This window comes from Protopterus annectens, chromosome 8.part0, assembly GCF_019279795.1.
Source record: "Protopterus annectens isolate FY-2018-M chromosome 8.part0, PAN1.0, whole genome shotgun sequence".
Lineage (NCBI taxonomy): Eukaryota > Metazoa > Chordata > Ceratodontiformes > Protopteridae > Protopterus > Protopterus annectens.
Genome location: NC_056741.1, coordinates 145218466 through 145239983, shown reverse-complemented (window position 1 = coordinate 145239983; position 21518 = coordinate 145218466). Strand labels below are relative to the sequence as shown.

Below are 21518 nucleotides of genomic sequence, written 5' to 3'. Positions count from 1 at the left end.
TAGTTAACTTTATAATCCAGTTAGTATATTATTTTATTTTCCAAGTGTAGTGTAGTGTTATGATTTTGGAAATTTGGTCCCAGTGTAATGTTATATTAATACATATTATTAATATATATATTTTAACACATTTTTATACAGTTAAAATTATTATTAAAAAAAAAAAAAAAATTATTATTATTAAACATTTGGTATTGTAGGCACAACTAGTAGAGTATATTATGGAATAGTTTTAATATATGCTCAACAAGCACTTATAAAGACAAGGGAAATGAGTGAATGTTTGTATATTTAAGCAAACTTTAAATAACATTAAGTATATATATTTTTTAAAGTGACATTTTATTTGTAAAGCAATTCTTAAGGTAGTGCATTTAAATTATTTATGCACAATCAATTAAGTTTTTGAAAAAGGGCGCCAAAATGGTTTTATAAGCTGTGACTGGTTAATGAATCAGGGTTCTGATGAAATCTGATGAAAGCAGATGAAAGCGCTTAACCACATGTATTTGTTTTAATAATTTTTGGAGATTCCTGAATAAATTCTGTTTGGTGAATTAACGTTGATCTGTTACTCCTTCTCGGGTCAAGGGAGACTATACCAGCCGGTGGTGAATATATATATATATATATATATATATATATATATATATATATATATATATATACACATATACATATACATACATATACAAACACACAAACACCACCACATCCAACACTTAAACACTCATACTTTTACCTGCCTACCCTAACCCACACGTACAATTTACAAACACACTCAACACTATACACCTACCCAAAACCCTTATAAAACACTCACTCACCTTAAATTCCACCTAAATCCACACACTACACTGGATGTCATCCACACAGTACACTACACGTCATGTAACGTAAAGCCAAAACAGCGAATTCGACCTAGTAGGATTCACGATAATGCACTTTCGCTGTTTTGAAGATTCGACTTTATGGTCTCGAGATACTGAAATTCAACCTTTCAGTATTTTGAGATTATAAAGTGAATATATATATATATATATATATATATATATATATATATATATATATATATACATACATATATATATGTATGTGTGTGTACATGTATATCCACACATACATACACATATAGATATATACACACACACACACACGCACACACATATATATATATATATATATCTGTATATATATATAGATATATATATATCTGTATATATGTACACATATAGGTTCATAGGTAGGTAGGCAGGTACTAGGCTATTGGCCCTAGGGCCTATATAAGCCTAGCCAAAAAGGTACCCTGTCTTTCGCCACCCAAGATCCCCGGGGTGAATTACCTATTTCCCATCCAATCATCAAGGCTTTTCTTGAAGAGTGCTAATGAGCTTTGTTTGATATAGATAGGTAGTTTGTTCCAGAGTATGGGAAGTCTGTGGGACAGGAATCTATCCTTCCAACATGTTTTCTTTCCTAATTTTGCTAATAAAGAGAATACATGCTTCATCTATTGGATGTACACAGGCAGCTTTGTTTTTGTCTGCATAAAACAAAAGATTTAAGAAAGTCAGATCAGTTTTGTCTTATCCCCCAACAAATCGGGCAAACCAATATCTAAAGTTACCTTAGCAAGATGAATTACATCCTGTACATCCTTTGTTTACAGTCAGCAAGGTTTGTTCTTGCTCAGACCCCCTAAAGCACACTCCACCAGAGCCATGGCTACATCATCAGCATTCTGGTCTAGAACTTCTGTTGATGATAATTGTGCCGCTGCTACTTGGTTTAATGCTTATACTTCTGTTGCTCATTACATGTCTGACTTGACTTCCAGAAGTAGGGCTGCTTTTGGTTCTGCAGTACTCTGGAATATTCTTCCTTGCGGGCCACCCAAGGTTCACATAGTTGGGGACTCTGTCCCATCAGATGAGGAAAAACAAAATGGACAACATCAGATATTAAAGTTATGTACTTGACCATAACTATGTATCTGTGTTGTCTGTTTTCATTCTTCCTCAACTTCCCCCCTCCTTCCCCCTTCCCTTTAATCCTGGAATGACGTTATGGATGTTCTTCGTGTTTCACTGTTGCAGTCATTACATTTGGGTAATCTACTGGCAAGTTGCCCTCAATCGGCCTGAATTCCAAAGTCTTGGGTCCTGCGTCGGTTGCAGTCTTCTCTTCCATGACGTCAGGTTGTCAGGGGTATAAAACATGCAGCCAACGCCACTTTCTTCAGTCTTTCTTGCCGCGCGGTGCCCGAAGCAGAAGCATTTCGCAAGTGCCGGTCGGCCGATTACTGAAATATTCGCGTTTGAGTTTCAGAACCGAAGTCTTCAATAAAGTTAAGTACCCCGTTGGGGAAACTTTTTTCTTGCTTTTTACCAATGTCAGAAAAAGTTAATAACTGCATTACTTGTGGGAAGCAAGTACCTCATAAGGATTTCCATTTATACTGTATTCCTTGCCTAGGCCCTGATCACAACGTACCTGGCTATCGATTTTGTGCTAGATTTAACCAACACACTATTAAGCATCGTTATATTTTTGCATCCAAGTATTTCGGAAACAGATTTAACTACCTGGGGATGTCGTCGGATAGCAATCCGACTACTGGAGTACATAAAAAACGCAAAGAAAAGGACAGCGAAAGGCAGTCGAGATCCAAAACCGACGACAAAGCTTCTCCTAAGCCAGTTGCTCGTTCGCCGGTACTCGGTGAGGCGCTTCCGCAGCCCCTGATACCCGCTACCTTCGAGTCGCAGACCTCTACCGACACCCGTGTGGAGTCCAGCATGCCGCAAAATACTCAAGGTATTGGACCGACGGATGTATCTCCCTCAGATGGGTCTGGAGCCGCTGAGCAGGCACCGGCTTCTGAGGGTGTATTCAGACCAACTGACTTGCGTATTAAACTGACGCCATCTTCTTCTTCAAGGTCTGAATCTCGAACCATGCCTAAAAAACTGTCGCACAGGACCGCATGGTCAGGCCTCTATGCCTAAAAAACAGATAAGAATGGCTGAAGACCCTAGTACTTTAATCAGGGGAAGCCAGCCTTCCCCCTCTAAGAGACCTAGGACTGAGTTTGTTTATGATACTTCTGACCAGGATTCTGAATTTTCTGTTTCCTCTGATGACCAGGATTTACCCTTATCTACCTATATAGGATTCTGATGCTGAGGACTCCATTCCCTCTGCTTCCCCCCACAGAAGATTTCTCTTTTGGTAAAACCTTACATACTCTTAGGGAGCATTTTCGTTGGGAAAGTCAGGATTTCTCTGATTCTAAAAAGAGGCTTAGTGATTTCTTACTCCTGCCGCAGCACAGGCCTTTAGCCATACCTCCTGTACTAGACATCGTTGATGATGCATTTGCAGAATCTAGCTTGGCCCCTGACTCTCTACCTCCTGCTTCCAGGAAACCTGATAGATATTACAGGGTCCCTGACTCTCAAGTTCCTTTTCAAAAATCCTACTGCGGATCATGAGACCATTTCACAGGGGCCTAAGGACATTAAAGCTACTACTGCCAAAAATCTTATCCCCTCCAGGGCGCTGGATAGATGGGGTAAGAAGGTATACACTTCTGCAACTTTGGCAATTAGGGCTTTAAACTGCCAGTTTCATATGTTGAAGTATCAGCAGCATATTATTGAACTGCTTGAACAGAAAATGATGTTTCCTGATTGCGCTGAAAATAAGGATTTGCAGGATTTATTGCATTCTGCTGAACAGGTTGAAAAACATACTTTGCATTGTGGTTTTGACTCTGAGGCATCTTGCAGGGCTGCTGTAACTGGGTCTGTACTTAGAAGGCATGCTTAGCTTAAGGAGTAATCCCTACCAGATCATGTTAGAGCAAAATTACTGGATGCTCCCCTAAACCAGGACCTCCTGTTTGACAACAAGGAAGAAGTTCTTAAAAAGATGGAAGAAAAAGCTAAATCTATGCAAACTGTTAAAAGATTTTTTTACAAGTACAACCTCCACTTGGCCTTCCAAGAATTGGTCCTTTCCTGTCTCTTCCCGACCTTCTCAGTCCAAACCCAGATCCAGCAGAGCACCCAGGGTATGCACAGGGCTAAGCAGTGGGGGGCCTCCACTTCCAAATCTGGGAGTAATAAGATTCCCCCCTATGGTAAGCTGTCTCAATGACTTTTAAAATTTCCAAGCACTTATCAACAGACTGCCCTTTTGGGGGAAAGATTGCTGTTCGTGCAAAGAACTGGGAACTCCTTACCCAGGACAAATGGGTTTTAAATATAGTGTCCCAGGGATACAGATTTCTCTTCCACACGTTGCCAACACCAAGCAGGTGGCCAGACCTTACCCCCAAATCAGTGGGCAGAGGCCCAAAAACAAGTACTTTCTCTCTTAAGCATGGGGGCTATTCAGTTGGTACCAGAGGAGGAAAAGAGACAAGGTTTCTACTCAAGACTTTTCCTATACCCAGAAAAGACAATTCATGGCATCCTATCCTGGACCTGTCTACTCTAAACGCCTTTTTGGAGATTCCAAAATTCAAGATGCTGACTCTTCACCAGTTGCTTCCTATGCTAGGCATATATGCCTGGTTGGCAACACTAGATTTAAAAGAAGCATACCTGCACATCCCAATCAGAGAGTCTTGCAGAAGATACCTACGCTTCAAAGCAGGCGATGCGCACTATCAATTCTCTGTACTGCTTTTTGGCTTGTCTACTGCACCCAGGGTATTCACAAAGTGCCTAGCTCCAGTTATTGCATTTTGCAGGCAAAGAAGTATTCAAATATACCCATAACTGGACGACTGTCTAATTCAGGCAGAAAGCCAGGACATACTTTTGAATCATCTGGCCTTTGTACAAAGGGTTCTAACTTGTCTAGGGTACACCATAAACGAAAAGAAATCACACCTGGTACCCTGTCAACAAATTATATTCCTGGGAGCAAGCTTGAATACAACTTCCCAGATGGCTTTCCTCACGCCAGAGAAACAAATTCATTTGACAGCCTACTTCAGACAAGTGGCTACAAAAATCCTACTATCTGCAAGACAAATACTGCAAACCTTGGGGTTCATGGCCTCATGCATTCTTCTAATTCCATATGCAAAACTGCATATGAGGAAACTACAGTGGTATCTAAAAAGCCTATTGTGTCAACATTCGCAAGATCTAGAAGCAACGATTCCTATCATACCTTGCCTACACCTAGAGTTCCTTTGGTGGGCAGAGGCCTGCCACCAAAACAAGGGACTACCTTTCACACCAACCCCTGCCACCCAAACCCTAACAACAGATGCATCAGACTGCATGGAGGGCTCACCTGGCAGGGAAGTGCATTCAGGACAAATGGAACCCAAGTCAAATGCACCTGCATATCTATCAAAAAGAAATGTTAGCTGTACAGAATGCTCTGACAGCCTTCAAGGACCACCTTCTTCCAGGACAACTAATGGTAAAGACGGGCAACACCACTGTTTGTTGTACATAAACAAGCAGGGGTTACACGTTCTTAACCCCTCTCCAGACTAGCCATGGCATTGTGGAACACAGCCTTGAGCTACCAAGTGCACCTACAAGGTCAGTTCCTGCCAGGAAAATTGAATACATTGGCAGACGGACTAAGCAGAAACCTCATGGACCCACACGAGTGGAAACTGTAACCAAGGGTTTTCAACATGTTGACCAGCAAATGGGGGAGCCCAGATATATACCTGTTTGCCTCTCCCCAGAACTACCAGTTGGACATTTTGCACAAGGACTCCCCACAAACAAGCCTGGAAAGTGGATGCTCTGTCCTTCAGCTAGAAAAACCTATCAGTCTATGCCTTCCCCCCTCTGACTCTGCTCTCCAAGGTACTACAAAAAATCAAACAGGACAAACCAAGGATGATTTTGATTTCTCCAGACTGACCATGCCAACACTGGTACCTCCTCCTGCGCAGTGTGTCACGGTTATCCCCATGGCACCTGCCTCAGACTCTTTCCCTGTTGTCTCAGCAGGAGAACCAGATTCTGCACCCTCAGCTTCTAACACTGAAACTAGCAGCCTGGCTAATTTTCTAATCTCTCCTGTACCATTCCTCAGTAAATCTGTGATGGATATCATTTTAGAGGCAAGGAGGCCTAGTACTAGAAAATCTTATGCTGAAAAATAGAAAAGATTCTGTGTCTGGAACCAATCTCAAGGGATGAACCCATCAGCGCCCAATTTACCTCAGATTTTACAATACTTAACTTAGATGCTTCACAAGGGCCTGTCTTTTTACTCCATCAAAAGTCACGCCTCAGCCATTTTAGCTCATTATAACACAGAACCTCCCCTCTTCTCTCATCCACTGCTTAAGCAGTTCCTCAGAGGGGCAGAAAATTTGAGACCACCCAGGAGAGCTCCAACCCCAGCCTGGGACCTTAACTTTGTTTTGGAGAAACTCACTCTACCTCCTTTTGAGCCAGCTGCTACTGCAGACTTAAAATTTATTTCTTGGAAAACAGCTTTCCTTTTAGCAATCACTTCAACAAGAAGGGTATCTGAATTACAGGCCCTTATGGCAGTGGAGCCATTCATCATCTTTCATGTGGACAGGATGTCCCTCAGAACCAATCCATCCTTCATGCCCAAGGTGGTATCCAGTGTGGCTCTTAATCAGTCCATTCATTTGCCGACCTTCTTTCCCAATCCACAGAACAAAAGGGAATGGGTACTGCATTCCTTAGATGTGCACGGACAACTTAGATTCTACTTGTACAGGACTAAACCTCAAAGGAAATCTGAACAACTGCTGGTGGCATTTGCTGCAGGTGCAGAGGGAAGGCTATTTCAAAGCAAACCATTTCTAAATGGATAGGCCGTTGCATTCATTTCTGGTCTAAGCACCATGGAAAACCTATCCCACAGGAGATCAGACCTCACTCCACCAGGGCTGCATTTACCTCTACAGCCTTTCTCTGAGGAGTCCCTACTAGGGACATCCTAGAAGCTGCTACCTGGAGTTCTGTACATAACTTCACTAAGCATTATCGTTAGCCAATTTTCTCTAAATCCAGAGCTGGCTTCACCACTGCACTCTTGCAGGGCCTTATAGCTGGTCCTAATGCTATCTAAATTCCTCCTCCCAACCTTAGCTTTGGGAATCTACCCAAATCTAATGCCTGCAACAGTGAAACACGAAGAACATAGTACAGTTGTGTACACTTAATGTAAATGTTCGAGTGTATTCACTTTTGCAGCCCTAGGTACACTCCCTCCAGTCCCCTAACTTCTTTTGGCTATACCTCTACTTTCCTTTACTAAGCTTAAAAGCTTTTTGGTGTATTTGCTTTTTTGCTGGATGTATATCATTGTATTTTTATATTTTAATTGCTTCCCATTAGGGGGGCAGCTGACATCTGGGGCAAGAAAAACTGATGTAATGGCGTCGGCTGCATTTATTATACCCCTGACGACCTGCCGTCATGGAAGAAGGGACAGCAACCGATGCAGGACCCCAGACTTTGTTAATCGGGTCGACTGAGGGCTACCTGCAAGCAGATAACCCAAATGTAATGACTGCAACAGTGGATACACTCGAACATCTACATTTATGGTAAGTGTACACAACTGTACTTTCTCTCTCTTCTCAGTGTCAGGGCTATTCAACTTGTCCCAGCAGAACTAAGGGGCAAGGTTTTTATTCAAGACTTTTTCTGGTACCAAGAAAAGAAAACTCCTGGCGTCCTATCCTGGACCTCTCTATTTTCAGCACATTTCTGGTGGTTCCAAAATTCAGAATGCTAACTCTTCAACAGCTTCTTCCTATGCTAGCCAAGGATGCCTGGTTGGCAACCCTAGACTTAAAGGAAGCTTACCTGAACATCCCAATAAGAGAATCCTGCAGACAATACCTATGTTTCAGGGCGGGCTCCATGCACTTTCAGTTCTCTGCGGTTCCCTTTGGCTTATCTACTACGCCCGTGGTGTTCACAAAGTGTCTCTCTCCAGTCATTGCATTTTGCAGGCAGAGAAATATTCAAATTTACCCATCCCTGGATGATTGTCTGATTCAGGCAGAAAGCCAGGACTTGCTTTTACAACACCTGGCATTTGTAAAGAAACTTCTAATTTCACTGGGCTACGCCATCAACGAAAAGAAATCTCACCTAGTACCCTGCCAACAGATTGTATTCCTGGGAGCAAGCTTGAACACAGCTTTCCAGATGGCATTCCTCACTCCGGAGAAACAAGTTTGACAACCTCCTTCAAACTATTGGCTGCAAAAATCCATCTATCTGCAAGGAAGATACTGCAAGCTCTGGGGTTCATGGCCTCTTGCATTCTGCTAATTCCATATGCAAGACTGCATATGAGGAAACTCCAGTGGCATCTAAAAAGATTATGGTGTTAACATTCTCAGGATCTGGAAACCATGATCCCTATCATGCCTTCTCTAAGGACAGAGTTCTTTTGGTGGGCAGAGGCCTGCTACCACAGCAAGGGACTCCCTTTCACTCTACCCCCTGCCGCCCAAACCCTAACAACAGATGCATCAGACTGTGCATGGGGGGCTCACATGGCAGGGCAGTGCATTCAGGGCAAATGGAACCTGAGACAGATGCACCTGCATATCAATCAAAAAGAAATGTTAGCTGTACAGAATGCTCTGACAGCCTTCAAAGACCTTACTCTTCCAGGACAATTATTGGTAAAGACAGACAACACCACAGTTATATGATACATTAACAAGCAGGGGGGAACCCACTTCTACCCTCTCTGCAGACTAGCCATGGCTCTGTGGAGCACAGCCTTGAGCTACCAAGTGCACCTACAAGCTCAATTCCTGCCAGGCAAACTAAATTCACTGGCAGACGACTTAAGCAAAAATCTCATGGACCCACACAAATGGAAACTAGAACCCAAAATATTCAACCTCTTCAGGAACAAATGGGGGACCCCAGAGGTAGACCTGTTTGCCTCCCCTCAAAACTACCAATTGAACAAATTATGCACCAGAACTCCCCACAGTCAAGCTTGGAAAGTGGATGCCCTGGCCTTTACCTGGGAATGCCTCTCGGTTTATGCCTTTCCCCCTCTATCTCTCCTCTCAAAGGTTCTACTAAAGATCAAACAGGACAAGCCAAGAACAATACTAATTGCATCAGACTGGCCACGCCAGCACTGGTACCCCCTCTTGCGCAGTCTGACACTGCTACAACCATAGCACCTGCCTCAGACCCCTTCCCTGCTGTCCCAGAAAGGCGGGCCAGATTCTGCACCCTCAGCTTCAAACCCTGAACCTTGCAGCCTGGCTGATTCCATGAGCTCTCCTCTAGCATCCCTCAGTAAGCAGGTGCGGGGTGTCATTCTGGAGGCAAGGAGGCCTAGTACCAGAAAATCCTATGCTGAAAAGTGGAAAAGATACTGTTCCTGGAGCCAGGCTCAGGGAATGGGCACAACGGTGCCCAGCTTACCTCATATTCTAGAGTACTTAATAGAAATACTGCACAAGGGCCTATCCTTCTCGTCAGTTAAGATTCATGCCTCTGCCATTTCAGCACATTATAATACTGAGCCCACCCCTCTTCTCTCACCCCTTGCTAAAACAATTCCTTAGTGGGGCCCAAACTTTAAGACCCCCCAGGAGTGCTCCCACTCCAGCCTGGGACCTTAACTTTGTATTGGAAAAGCTCACTCTTCCCCCCCTTTGAGCTAGCTGCATCAGCAGAGTTGAAATTCCTTTCTTGGAAAACGGCCTTACTTTTAGCCATCACTTCAGCAAGAAGAGTGTCTGAATTACAGGCCCTCATGGCGGTGAAACCTTTCATTATTTTCCATGTGGGCAGGGTTTCCCCTCAGGGCTAATCCTCCCTTTATGCCCAAGGTGGTGTCTAGTGTGGCCCTAAACCTGACCATTCATTTGCCTACTTTCTTCCCTAATCCACAAAACAAAGGGGAACGGATACTGCATTCTCTGGATGTGCACAGACAACTTAGATTCTATTTAGACAGGACTAAGGCTCTCAGAAAATCTGACCAGCGGCTAGTTGGCTTTGCTGCAGGGGCAGAGGGGGAAGGCCATTTCAAAGCAAACCATTTCCAAATGGATAGCCCATTGCATTCATTTCTGCTACAAGCACCATGGAAAACCTACCCCACAGGGGATAAGATCACATTCCACCAGGGCTGCATCTACCTCTACTGCATTTCTCAGAGGAGTACCTACTAGGGACATCCTGGAAGCTGCTACTTGGAGCTCTGTACATACCTTCACCTAGCATTACCACCTGCCTATCTTTTATAAACCCAGAGCTGGATTTGCCACAGCAGTCTTGCAGCGCTTAATAGCTGTCCCTAATGCTCTTTACATCCTCCCTTCCTTAGCTTTGGGAATCAACCCAAATGTGATGACTGCAACAGTGAAACACGAAGAACATAGTACAGTTCTGTACACTTACCATAAATGTAGATGTTCGAGTGTATTCACTGTTGCAGTCCTGGTTACCCTCCCCTCCAGCCCCGTGACTTCTCTTGGCTCTACCTTTCCTTCTTGTTTAATATATATATATATTCTTTCATGAGTATTTGCTTTTTGATGGGGGTGTACCATACCATATAATTACTTCCCATTGTGGTGGCACCTGATATCTGGGGCAAGAAAAACTGATGTAATGGCGTCAGCTGCATGTTTTATACCCCTGACGACCTGACGTCATGGAAGAAGCGACAGCATCCGATGCAGAAATCCGAAGACTCTGGTATTCAGGCCGGCTGAGGGCAACCTGCAGGCAGATAACCCATAACCCAAATGTGATGACTGCAACAGTGAATACACTTGAGCATCTACATTTATGGTAAGTGTACACAACTGTACTTTCTTCTTGAACTTTTGTATTCTCCCTTCGGTTATGAATACTGCAACAGTGACATGAAAGAGTATAGTATAGTTGTGTAAAATTTTACCATAACAGTAGATGTCCTTCTCTTCCTTGTTGCAGTATTTTCTCCCTCCCTCCTGCACCCTGTGCTATAGCGTGTTCTTTCTTGCACTCCTGGCTGAGAAGGACACTTCTCCCTTTTCTGCTTATGGATGCACATGTACTGCCTTTGTCCCTAGGGACATTCTGTTCCTCCTGGGGCTTTTTCATTTAAGTATGTACAGCCATATGTCACCTTTATGCCCTACTCCTTGTGCAGGGAGTGTACATGTGATGCCTGTATCTACTAAAGGCTTTGGTATACTGGCCGAATGTTGGGCTGCCCTTGGCAAGAGATTCTTTCAGTTATAAATACTGCAACAGTGAAGAGAAGGACATCTACTTTTATGTTAAGATTTTACAGAACTGTATTTTTTATATGATGCCGTTAAGTTATTTCACACTCAGCTTTGTTGTACATCTGTTAAGATTTTTTTTCAGCTGTTGCAGCACAGTACATTTGTGTAAGTGCCATCACAATAGCAGTGTATGTCTAAATAGGGTCACTGCTGCAGTTTAAGCTCCTGTTTACCCTCCTTCTGGGTTTAACTGTTTTCAGCTTGGTGGTGGAGGAGTGAGGGGGAGCCCTGAAGCAGTCCACTATCTTCAGTTTGTTGGGATGAAGGTAACATGGATGTGTTTCTTCACCTCTTACACCTTTCTCCTTTCATCTACCCCTCTGCTTAGCTAGCCTTGTTCTAGAATGCAGAAGTCAGTACTTAAACCTAACCCTTTATGCCATTTCTGGTTTCAGTGGTATCTTCATTTTTTTACTGTCATAAGCAAAAGTCAAAAAAGTTAACTACTTAGGTGCTTCCAGGGCTTTGTTTGCTAAGGAACACACGGTCGTTTCATTTCTATGCATAGTGATCTACAGTCTACAAACCAAAAACTTGAAATTGACATGGACTGATTTCCCTTTACGTATATGTTGGACTGTTTTTCTGAGCAGATAGATTTTCACCCAGCTGTAGAGATTACCAGAAGTTCTTGAAGTCAGGCAGAAAGGTGGGCATCCAGCTGTGACAAATACATATATGTAGTGAATACGACTGCATTACTGATCCTTCAGTCTGAAAATCTTCCGATATGGTGATTGCACTTGAAACTCTACTTTCTTCAGTGGATGATTCCCCCTTGGTGGCACTCTTCCTTTTGGTGTCACTGTTCTCAAGGTCTTAAGGGATTCTCCTCCTCCATGTCATAGGAGGACCCTGCTTGTGCTTCTTCTGAGGGAGTAATCGACATCCCTGGAAAGGTAATTTGTCTCCATTATTTTTTACCAGGGGGTGAAAAACTGGAAGGAACCATATGCTTTTTTTTGTCTTGAGAGTGGTCTTCCCCAGAAGGTCCTGCTTACCTGATGACTTGTTAGCAGGTGCCCAAGAAGTGAGATGGAAGAATAAGTCTTCAGTTGCTTCTCGGTGGGGTGGGGGCATTTGGGTGCTTTGCAGCACGAGTCACCTCACTTACTGGTTCTTGTAGCAGTCCAGTTTGTTTCTGTGTAGGGATGGTGAGTCTATATTACATCATCAAACTCACAGGAGTTCGAACGATGTAATATTGAACCAGGAAGTTTGAAAACCAAAATGTACAATAAAACAGAACAGAGATTTTATTCTCAGGGGGGAAAAAAAATCACTGTTCTGGTACCAAAAAAAAAACTGTACACTTTAAACTTTAACTAATGTGGGGGGGGCCTTACTTAAATATACCAATATACCAATGCCGAGATTGCACCACAGTGGAGGAAATAGCAAAGCCGCGAAAATGGCCCACCGATTTTTTCCCCTGGGAAAAAATTGGTGTTCTGTGGCTTCGCTGTTTTCGCATTTTGAACATATGACTTCGATATTACAACGTTCAGACTCCTGTGAGTTTGACGTAATATAGACCCGGGATGGCTGTCTCCTTCTCTTGTGTACTTGCCGTCACCTATGCAGCCTTGGCTACTATGAAGGTTGAGGCTCTCCATACTCTTTCAAAGTAGCCTTCCATTCTTTCAACTGAGGCATTACTGTAGAAGTGTGTTCCGTAGTACTCGGTCTTTTAATTGATCCTTATGTGGTTGTTGAGCTCATGCTTCCTGTTCTTGTTTTTGGGATTCATCCCTGCTGTAAGACTAGTCAGGCCGGGTCCTTAGTTGTACTGTACAAGTGGGAGAAGTTTGAACTGAGCAGAGCACTGCTGGCTGCCCTCTTACAGTATTATGCATATTACCCTGGGTATTGCTGGCAGGCAGAGTGCATCCTCTTTAGTACTGAAGCAAGACAAAAGTGATGCCAAACTGGGAAAAATAGAGTGGGAATCATTGAAGTTTCTCACTGATGACATCATCTTTGAAGAAGTTTTTCACTCTGATAATTTTTGGTGAGGTGTGGTGAGTACTTGTCGTTTTTGCACATGCCACTTCACTTGGAATTAGGCTAAAGAGGGCACCCTTGAGTTATAGTGGGACTAGCAAGTTTAGAAAATGAAAGGAAGGACTCAAGACGGATGTTATCATGAGTCCAGTTGTGCAATGAGAGCCTCTTAAACTGTTGTAGTGAGTACTAATGTCTCATTTACTTGTTTTTTTTTTTTTCTCATTTCATTTTCCCTTCCTAAATTTTTCCATTTTACAGATAAAGACTGTGACAGCAGGTGTAAAAAGGAAACTTGAGTCAGAGGATGAAAAGGTAGAGACATCAGAAACTTCTCCACTCCCCTTTGTTTCCGTCAGCAGCGAGATGTCAAAGCCTGGTGAGGAGCAACTTGGAGAGAGAGGTGAGATGCATTCTTTGTCTCTGCTTTCAGTCTTCACTTTTCTCTAGACATTTAGCTTTATTAAACTTTTTTTCCTGTCTTTTGCTATGGGTAATCTAAACTGTGTGTGAAATACTAGTGTACAGACCAGCTTTTTGGAGTTAGCATTTATTAAAAAATTTCAAGTAATCTCCGTGGTATCCCCGAAGTCTCAAAACAATCTACTAAAGTGTAGTGGGTCCAAAAACAAAACAGTGTAAGAAATTTCTCTGTGTGGAAGATTTTCAGTCTATATATTTCTAGTTAATCACTGTATATTAATCAGATCAGACAGTAGTAGTAGAAGTAGCGAACGTAAACTCGTCTTAAGTCAAAACAAAACAAAAAGTAATAATAGAAAATATATACTTGTACAGCATTACTAAGTATTCGGAAGTAATCCAAGCAAGGCAGGCAGTCCGTTTCCAGTCGAAAATCCTTTAAGTACACAGACAAGCGATCCAAGTAAAACAAAAATAGAGTAATAATTTCCTCACAAGCTTTCTAAATATATATATACTTTTTATCAGGCGTGGGAGTGGTTTATTGTGCTGTAAAACAAAGTGTTATTGCTACACATGTTAAATTCACATCCCTTCCCCCATCAGTGTGACATTCGAGCTGGTCCTACCCTACCTAGTAGCTGTCATAATAATATTTAACCCTTATGTACTTTAAATAAAATTTATAATGATGTGGTACCTCTTATTTAACCAAATTATTAAGTAGATTATCAAGTCTGTGATTTTATCCAAGACAATATACTACATGGCTGGAAATATATCAACCTTAGTTCATTTGGCAATCAAAAAATATATATAACTATATACATATACATTTTGCTTGTAAAAATCAATTTCTATTTTCATAACCTGTTGTTAACAAAGATCGCTTCAGGTCTGTGTTCAATAATCCTAAAAACCTATATAATTGTATAATTAGTTAGAATTGTTATTACACATCATTTTAAATAAAGTGGAAAAAAGAACCAGAAAAAAATAAAAATAAGAAAAAATGTATGTATGATGATGGATACAAAATATACACTTAAATTTCAACTGATTTAAAACGGTGTTTAAAAAAAATTGGTAGAATAAAATAAAATACAATTAGTCATGTTAACAATGTGGCAATTTTCTAAGTTCCAGTGCACTTTTAATTGAACAGTAGTAGTTTAGTCCAGGCTTCCTAAAAGAGTTCACCTTTAATTGCCACATGAGTTCATGTTTCTCCAGAATATTCGGGACGTCTCCTTCAAGATCACCCATGTCTGTGCGATCCAGGATCTGGAACTTAAAACCTGTGTCTCTTTTATGAAGAGAAAGGTGTTTGGCTAGTCCATTATTTTTACATCCAGAGCGGATTTCTGACAGATGACATGAAATCCTACGCTTGAGTTTATTTACAGTCTTGCCCACATAGAATGCATCACATTCAGCACCTTCACAGAGACCAGTTTCTTCAGGAAGACCAATATCGACAGTACAGACATCGACCACCACACCAATACCAAAGCCAGCACCAGTACCAGAACAAGAATGGACGACCACGACCAGGGCCCCAGAGCTTGTCCCTCTTACCACAGCCACAGTGAGGAATAGTACTACAACCCACCGAGAGTCCAGAAAGCAGAGGAGGAATTCCAGAGGTCTCATACTCTATCCATGAACTCCCAGGGAGACAGGAGAACCAAACAATGGACAGGTGTGAGGGAAATACAATACCTGGGCAATCCCGAATGGAACCCCAACTACAACCCAGGTCCCAGGCTCAGACGGAGGAACCAGCCACAGTAATAGGTACAATAACAACAACAGGTACCACAATAACAGTGCTCCACTTATCTAGAACCACTTTGTTAAAGCACTGACTGAAGAGGATAAAAGTGTGTTGTCCAAAGTACTGACTTGTACCAAGCTGCTGGAGTGAGGATGCTCAAGAACTGATGGACTTTAAAATGTTTGTGAGGAAGCTCAACTTAAGGGTACAGTTTCATGGCAAAAGTAATGACACTGAAAATAAGCCTATTGTTGAAACTATAAAAAGGCCTAGCAGCTATTGTCCACCACTACATCAAACACTAGCTGCTTTCGAAGTGAAATGTGAGATGGATATCAGGAAACTGCTTAAAAAACATCCTAAGAAATAACTTTATAACTTAACACAGGGAGAAAGAGAAGCATTGCTTGAGCTAGGCAATGATAAATCTAGGCATGTAATGAAGGCAGACAAGGGAAGAGGTATACTTGTGACTGATACCACTAGCTACAACCAAAATATAGAGAACTTGCTGGAGGATAACAGATTTTATGAGTTATTTACCATGGATGACATAAAAAGAGCATATGATTTATGGAATACTAAACTCACCACATTATGGGAAGAAAAACTTTATCACTGAAAATCTTTATAATTATTTATGGAGCCCATGCCCACGTTTACCTTACTTTTTTGGAATACCAAAGCCACACAAGAACAGAGAAGACCCACCTTATAGACCGGTGGTAGCAAGTGGAGGTTCCCTTACTGAAGCCACAGCCATTTACCTTGATTACTTGCTGAAACCTCTAGCAGAAAAGAATAAGTCGTACATAAGAGATTCAATGGATTTTTTGAAGAAAATAAAAAACATTACAGTGGAAGCTGACAATATTTTGGTAACTATTGATGTGGAATCCTTGTGCACAGTGCTCCCTCACAATTACTTTATAACAGCAGCTATGGAGTCTTTTAAGAAACATAATCAGGGTACACAGGCACAACTGCAAACATTAAGCAAGCTCATTAATCTTGTACTGGACTTCAATTTCTTTACTTTCAATGGCAAACACTACAAACAAGAAACTGGTATATCAATGGGGGGCTGCCATGGCTCCCAGTATAGCTAACAGCCCTGGGTAAATGGGAGGAGGACTTTGTGTTAAACAGCACAGATTACATGCAGCAATATCACATGGTATTTACGTTTTATTGATGATGTCTTTATTGTGTGGGAAGGTGACACCTTGCAGCTTGGAGATTTTATCACTTACTTCAGTCAAACAACCCTCTTCCTGAAGTTTACCTCTTCCCATAGCTGTACTTCAACCACTTTCTTAGATATGCAGATTTCCAAGGACACCAACAATAACAGAATCACCACTGATCTATTCAGAAAACCAACGAGGTTTAACTTATTACTCCACAGTAAAAGTCTACATCCTACAAAAACCAAGTATAATGTAGTGAAGTCCCAAGGCTATAGATTAGCTCAAATTATCACAGAGATGGAACCATTTTTGAGAAACCTGAACAACTTAGAGAATGATTTTCTAGTGAGAGGCTATGAAAGTCAGATGTTAAAAAACATCCTGGAACCCATTATAGAACTGAAAAGGACTGAAGCACCTTCACTCAACCTCCCCAGTAGAAAAATGCTAAGTAATTCCACAGAGAATAACAAATGCAAAAATAGCTGCATCCTGACATACACTTCGGATTATCACAGTATCAAAAATATTATTGAAGAAAACTGGGACATTGTCACAGGAAACACTTTTCTGATTAACATCTTAGGTGAAGCCCCATCATTTGTTTATAGGAGGGCCAGGAACATTAGAAGTTTTGTTGAATTTAAACCTAGACCATGTGAGAAAAGCACTAGAAGATGTGAAACTAATTGTACATTTTGTATATTTTTACAGCAAAGTGATATTTTTTATTGCCCTTATTTAAAGAAGATCATTCAAACCAGTGCAGGGGGTGACTGTAACACTAAAAAAAGTAATTTACAGGGCACAGTGCAATGAATGTGATGCATTCTATGTGGGCAAGACTGTAAATAAACTCAAGTGTAGGATTTCATGTAATCTGTCAGAAATCATCTCTGGATGTAAACATAATGCACTAGCCGAACACCTTTCTCTTCATAAAAGACACACAGGTTTTAAGTTCCAGATCCTGGATCGCATAGACATGGGTGATCTTGAAGGAGACATCCCAAATGTTCTGGAGAAACGTGAACTCATGTGGCAATTAAAGCTGAACTCTTTTAGGAAGCCTGGACTAAACTACTACTGTTCAATTAAAAGTGCACTGGAACTTAGAAAATTGCCACATTGTTTACATGACTAATTGTATTTTATTTTATTTTATTCTACCAATTGGTTTTAAATACCATTTTAAATCAGTTGAAATTTAAGTGTATATTTTGTTTCCATCATCATACATACATTTTTTCTTATTTTTATTTTTTTCTGGTTCTTTTTTCCACTTTATTCAAAATAATGTGTAATAACAATACTAACTAATTATATAGATTTTTAGGGTTCTTGTACACAGACCTGAAGAAGTCTAGAAGGACGAAAGCAATCTTTGTTAACAATAGGTTATGAAAATAGAAATTGATTTTTACAAGCAAAATGTATATGTATATATTTATATATTTTTTTTTGATTGCCAAATGAACTAAGGTTGATATATTTCCAGCCATGTAGTATATTGTCTTGGATAAAATCACAGATTTAATAATCTACTTAATAATTTGGTTAAATAAGAGGTACCACATCATTATAAATTTTATTTAAAGTACATAAGTTTTATATATTATTATGACAGCTACTAGGTAGGGCAGGACCAGCTTGAATGTCACACTGATGGGGGAAGGGATGTGAATTTAACATGTGTACCAATAACACTTTGTTTTACAGCACACTAAACCACTCCTATGCCTGATAAAAAGTATTTATATATTTAGAAAGCTTGTGAGGAAATTTATTACTCTATTTTTCTTTTACTTGGATCGCTTGTCTGTGTACTTAATAAAGGATTTTCGACTGGAAACAGACTGCCTGCCTTGCTTGGATTATTTTCGAATACTTAGTAATGCTGTACAAGTATATATTTTCTATTATTACTTTTTGTTTTGTTTTGACTTGACAAGTTTACGTTCGCTACTTTTGCTACTATTGTCTGATCTGATTAACATCCAGTGATTAACTAGAAATATATAGACTGAAAATCTTCCACACAGAGAAGTTTCTTTCCACACTGAAAATCTTCCACGCAGAGAAGTTTATTAAAAAATTTCCACGCTGTCTTGAACATTATAGAAGTTTAACAAAGGAAAAGAATGGATTGCTGTGTTTTTGGTGACCTTGCTAGTTTTTTTAACCTGTGATGGCACAGAAAACTTGTGAGTTTACATGAGGCAGAATATAGAAATGGAAGGAGTTCATCAACATTCCATGATGTTGTAGCTGATTTATTGGGTATTAGTGTATGCCCTGACTGAAATCACTGTTGCAGTATTTCTGACGTGGGTTGTCACGCTGACCTCCATCCAGGTACGAAAGCTTTACCTTTCCTAAGACGTACATCCATATGGGCTCAGCTCATATGCATTGAGGTATATAGATGAATGTTATGAGCATGGATCCTCAGACTATCTCAACACCAGGCCGAACACAGGTTGTGCATTTGTTGAGCTGTTTGTTGTTTGGTCATGGTTACCTTTGCTTCGATTGCTTATCCAGATATGATGATCTTCGTGTTTCACTGTTGCAGTCATCACATTTGGGTTATCCCTGTCAGGGTAGCCCTCGGCTGGCCCAAATACCAGAGACTTAGTATTTGTGAGTTGGTTGCTGTCGCTGGAGGACTGACGTCAGGTCGCCAGTAGTATAAAGTAAGGCAGCTGATGCCATTACACCAGTTGTTCTTGTGGAGCCTGAAGCAGAAGCAGTTTGCACGAGTGCCGGTCAGCCGCTACCTGAATTTACATCTCCGAATTGAAGTTGAAGTCTTCTAAAGCTAAGTACCTCATTGGGGATACTTTTTTCTTGCACTAACTGATGTCAGAAAAAGTTAATAATTGTCTCGCCTGTGGAAAGCAAATACCACACCGAGACTTCCACTCTGACTGTGTCACTTGTTTAGGCCCAGACCACGACGTCCCCTGTTGTCGCTTCTATGCTTTGTTCAACGTCAGGACTATCTGTCGTCGGGCCAGTATTGTAGCCAAATATTTTCATTTACAGTCCTTGAATTCTGATATGGCTTCGGTAAGCCACCCGACAGCAGATCTTCCGAAAAAACGTAAAGATAAAGACAGAGACAGACTGCACATGTGCAAACCTACCAACGACACTTCCGTTAAAATAGTCGTCAGTCCTCTGGTACTCAGTGAGGCGCTTTCGCAGCCCCTGATGCCCGCTTCAGTTGATTCACAGGCCGCTAGCGAGACCCTTTCGGAGTCTGGTATGCCACAAAACTCGTCTTTGACTAAGGATCCTGCAGTCATCTCTACCTTTGATGGGTCTGGAGCCATTGAGCAGGCACCGGCTTCCGAAGAAGTCCTTCACACTACCAAATCTCGACATAAACTGACATCTTCTTTTGCGACTACCGTTCTTTCAAAAACGTTTGAGTTTCTTGGCCCCAGAGTTCGAATCACACCCAAGAAACCGACGACCCACTCTCAGGCGCCTGCTACCTTGTCTCAGTCCCAAATACTTAAAATGGTGTAAGACCTTATCATGCTGATCAGGGGAAGCCAAACTACCCCCCCCCCCAAAAAGGAAAAGATATCTGTCCTCTGTAGTTTTGTCTGAACAAGAGTCAGATGAATCTGATGCATCTGACTATGAAGACATGCAACCCCTCTCCACTTATGAGGATTCTGATGCAGAGGACTCCATTCCTTCAGCCTCTCCCCCAGAGGATTTTTCCTTTGAGGAAACCCTGCATACTTTAAGGGAGCATTTCCACTGGGAGAGTCAGGACCAGCCTCAGTCTAAAAAGAGACTCATGGAATTCCTAGATCTTCCGCAGCACAAACCCTTGGCCAACCCCCCCCATTCCTGGATGTTGTGGATGATGTTTTCTTTGAATCCAGCTTGATTCCTGACACCCTACCTCCTGCTCCCAGAAAACAAGACGGGTACTACAGAGTCTCTGACTCGCAAAAATATCTTTTTAAAACTCCAACAGCTGACTCTGAGGTCATTTCTCAAGGGCCAAAAGGGATTAAAGCAACCTCTGCTAAGAATCCCACCCCCTCAGACAGGGATTCCTGAGCATTGGACAGATTGGGTAAAAAAGTATACACCTCAGCTACTCTTGCTGTCAGGACACTAAATTGTCAGTTCCATATGCTGAAATTTCAGCAACATACCTTGGAACTCCTTAAACAAAAAATATCTTCCTTTCCTGCTTGGGCAGAATCTAAAGATTTACAAGACTTAATGCATTCTGCAAGTAAAGTAACTAAACACACTTTGCACTGTGGTTTTGACACCCTAGAAGTTTCTTGCAGGGCAGCAGTCACTGGATCTGTGATTAGAAGTCATGCATGGCTAAAGGAACAACCCCTGCCAGACAATGTCAGATCTAAATTGTTGGATGCCCCCTTGCACAAAGATAACTTATTTGGCACTAAGGCAGAAGAGGTCTTAAAAAAGATGGAAGAAAAAGCAAAATCTATGCAAACAGTTAAGGATTTCTTACAGGCCCAGCAGGCATTGTCCCTCCAAGTACTGGACCTTTCCTGCTCCGAGTAAACCAGCCCAGCCTAGGCCCCATGGAAACAGACACCCCCCCCCCCCCAGACAGAAGCTCCAGTGAATGCAGAAATCTAAGCAGTGGACTACCTCCACTTCAAAACCAGGGAGTTCTAAGCCACCCTCTTATGGTAAGAACTCACAATAACTCACCTCCTACACCCTCCCCGCTGCCCACCTTCACTTGCCCCTAGGAGGAAAACTTTCCTTTCACTCAAGCACCTGGGCCACCATTACCAAGGACCAATGAGTTCTG

The 21518-nt window shown here is 41.6% G+C and overlaps 1 protein-coding gene across 3 annotated transcripts in view; it reads left to right on the top strand.

Annotated features, from left to right (window-relative positions):
* The window catches only part of PHC1 (polyhomeotic homolog 1), a 1492233-nt gene that overhangs the window by 1015680 nt on the left and 455035 nt on the right, over window positions 1-21518 (top strand). For all 3 annotated transcript variants that reach the window (XM_044079657.1, XM_044079656.1, XM_044079655.1), the window contains one exon: window positions 13565-13706. In XM_044079657.1, coding sequence (XP_043935592.1) covers window positions 13565-13706 — 142 coding nt within the window. The remainder of the gene's footprint in view (window positions 1-13564; window positions 13707-21518) is intronic.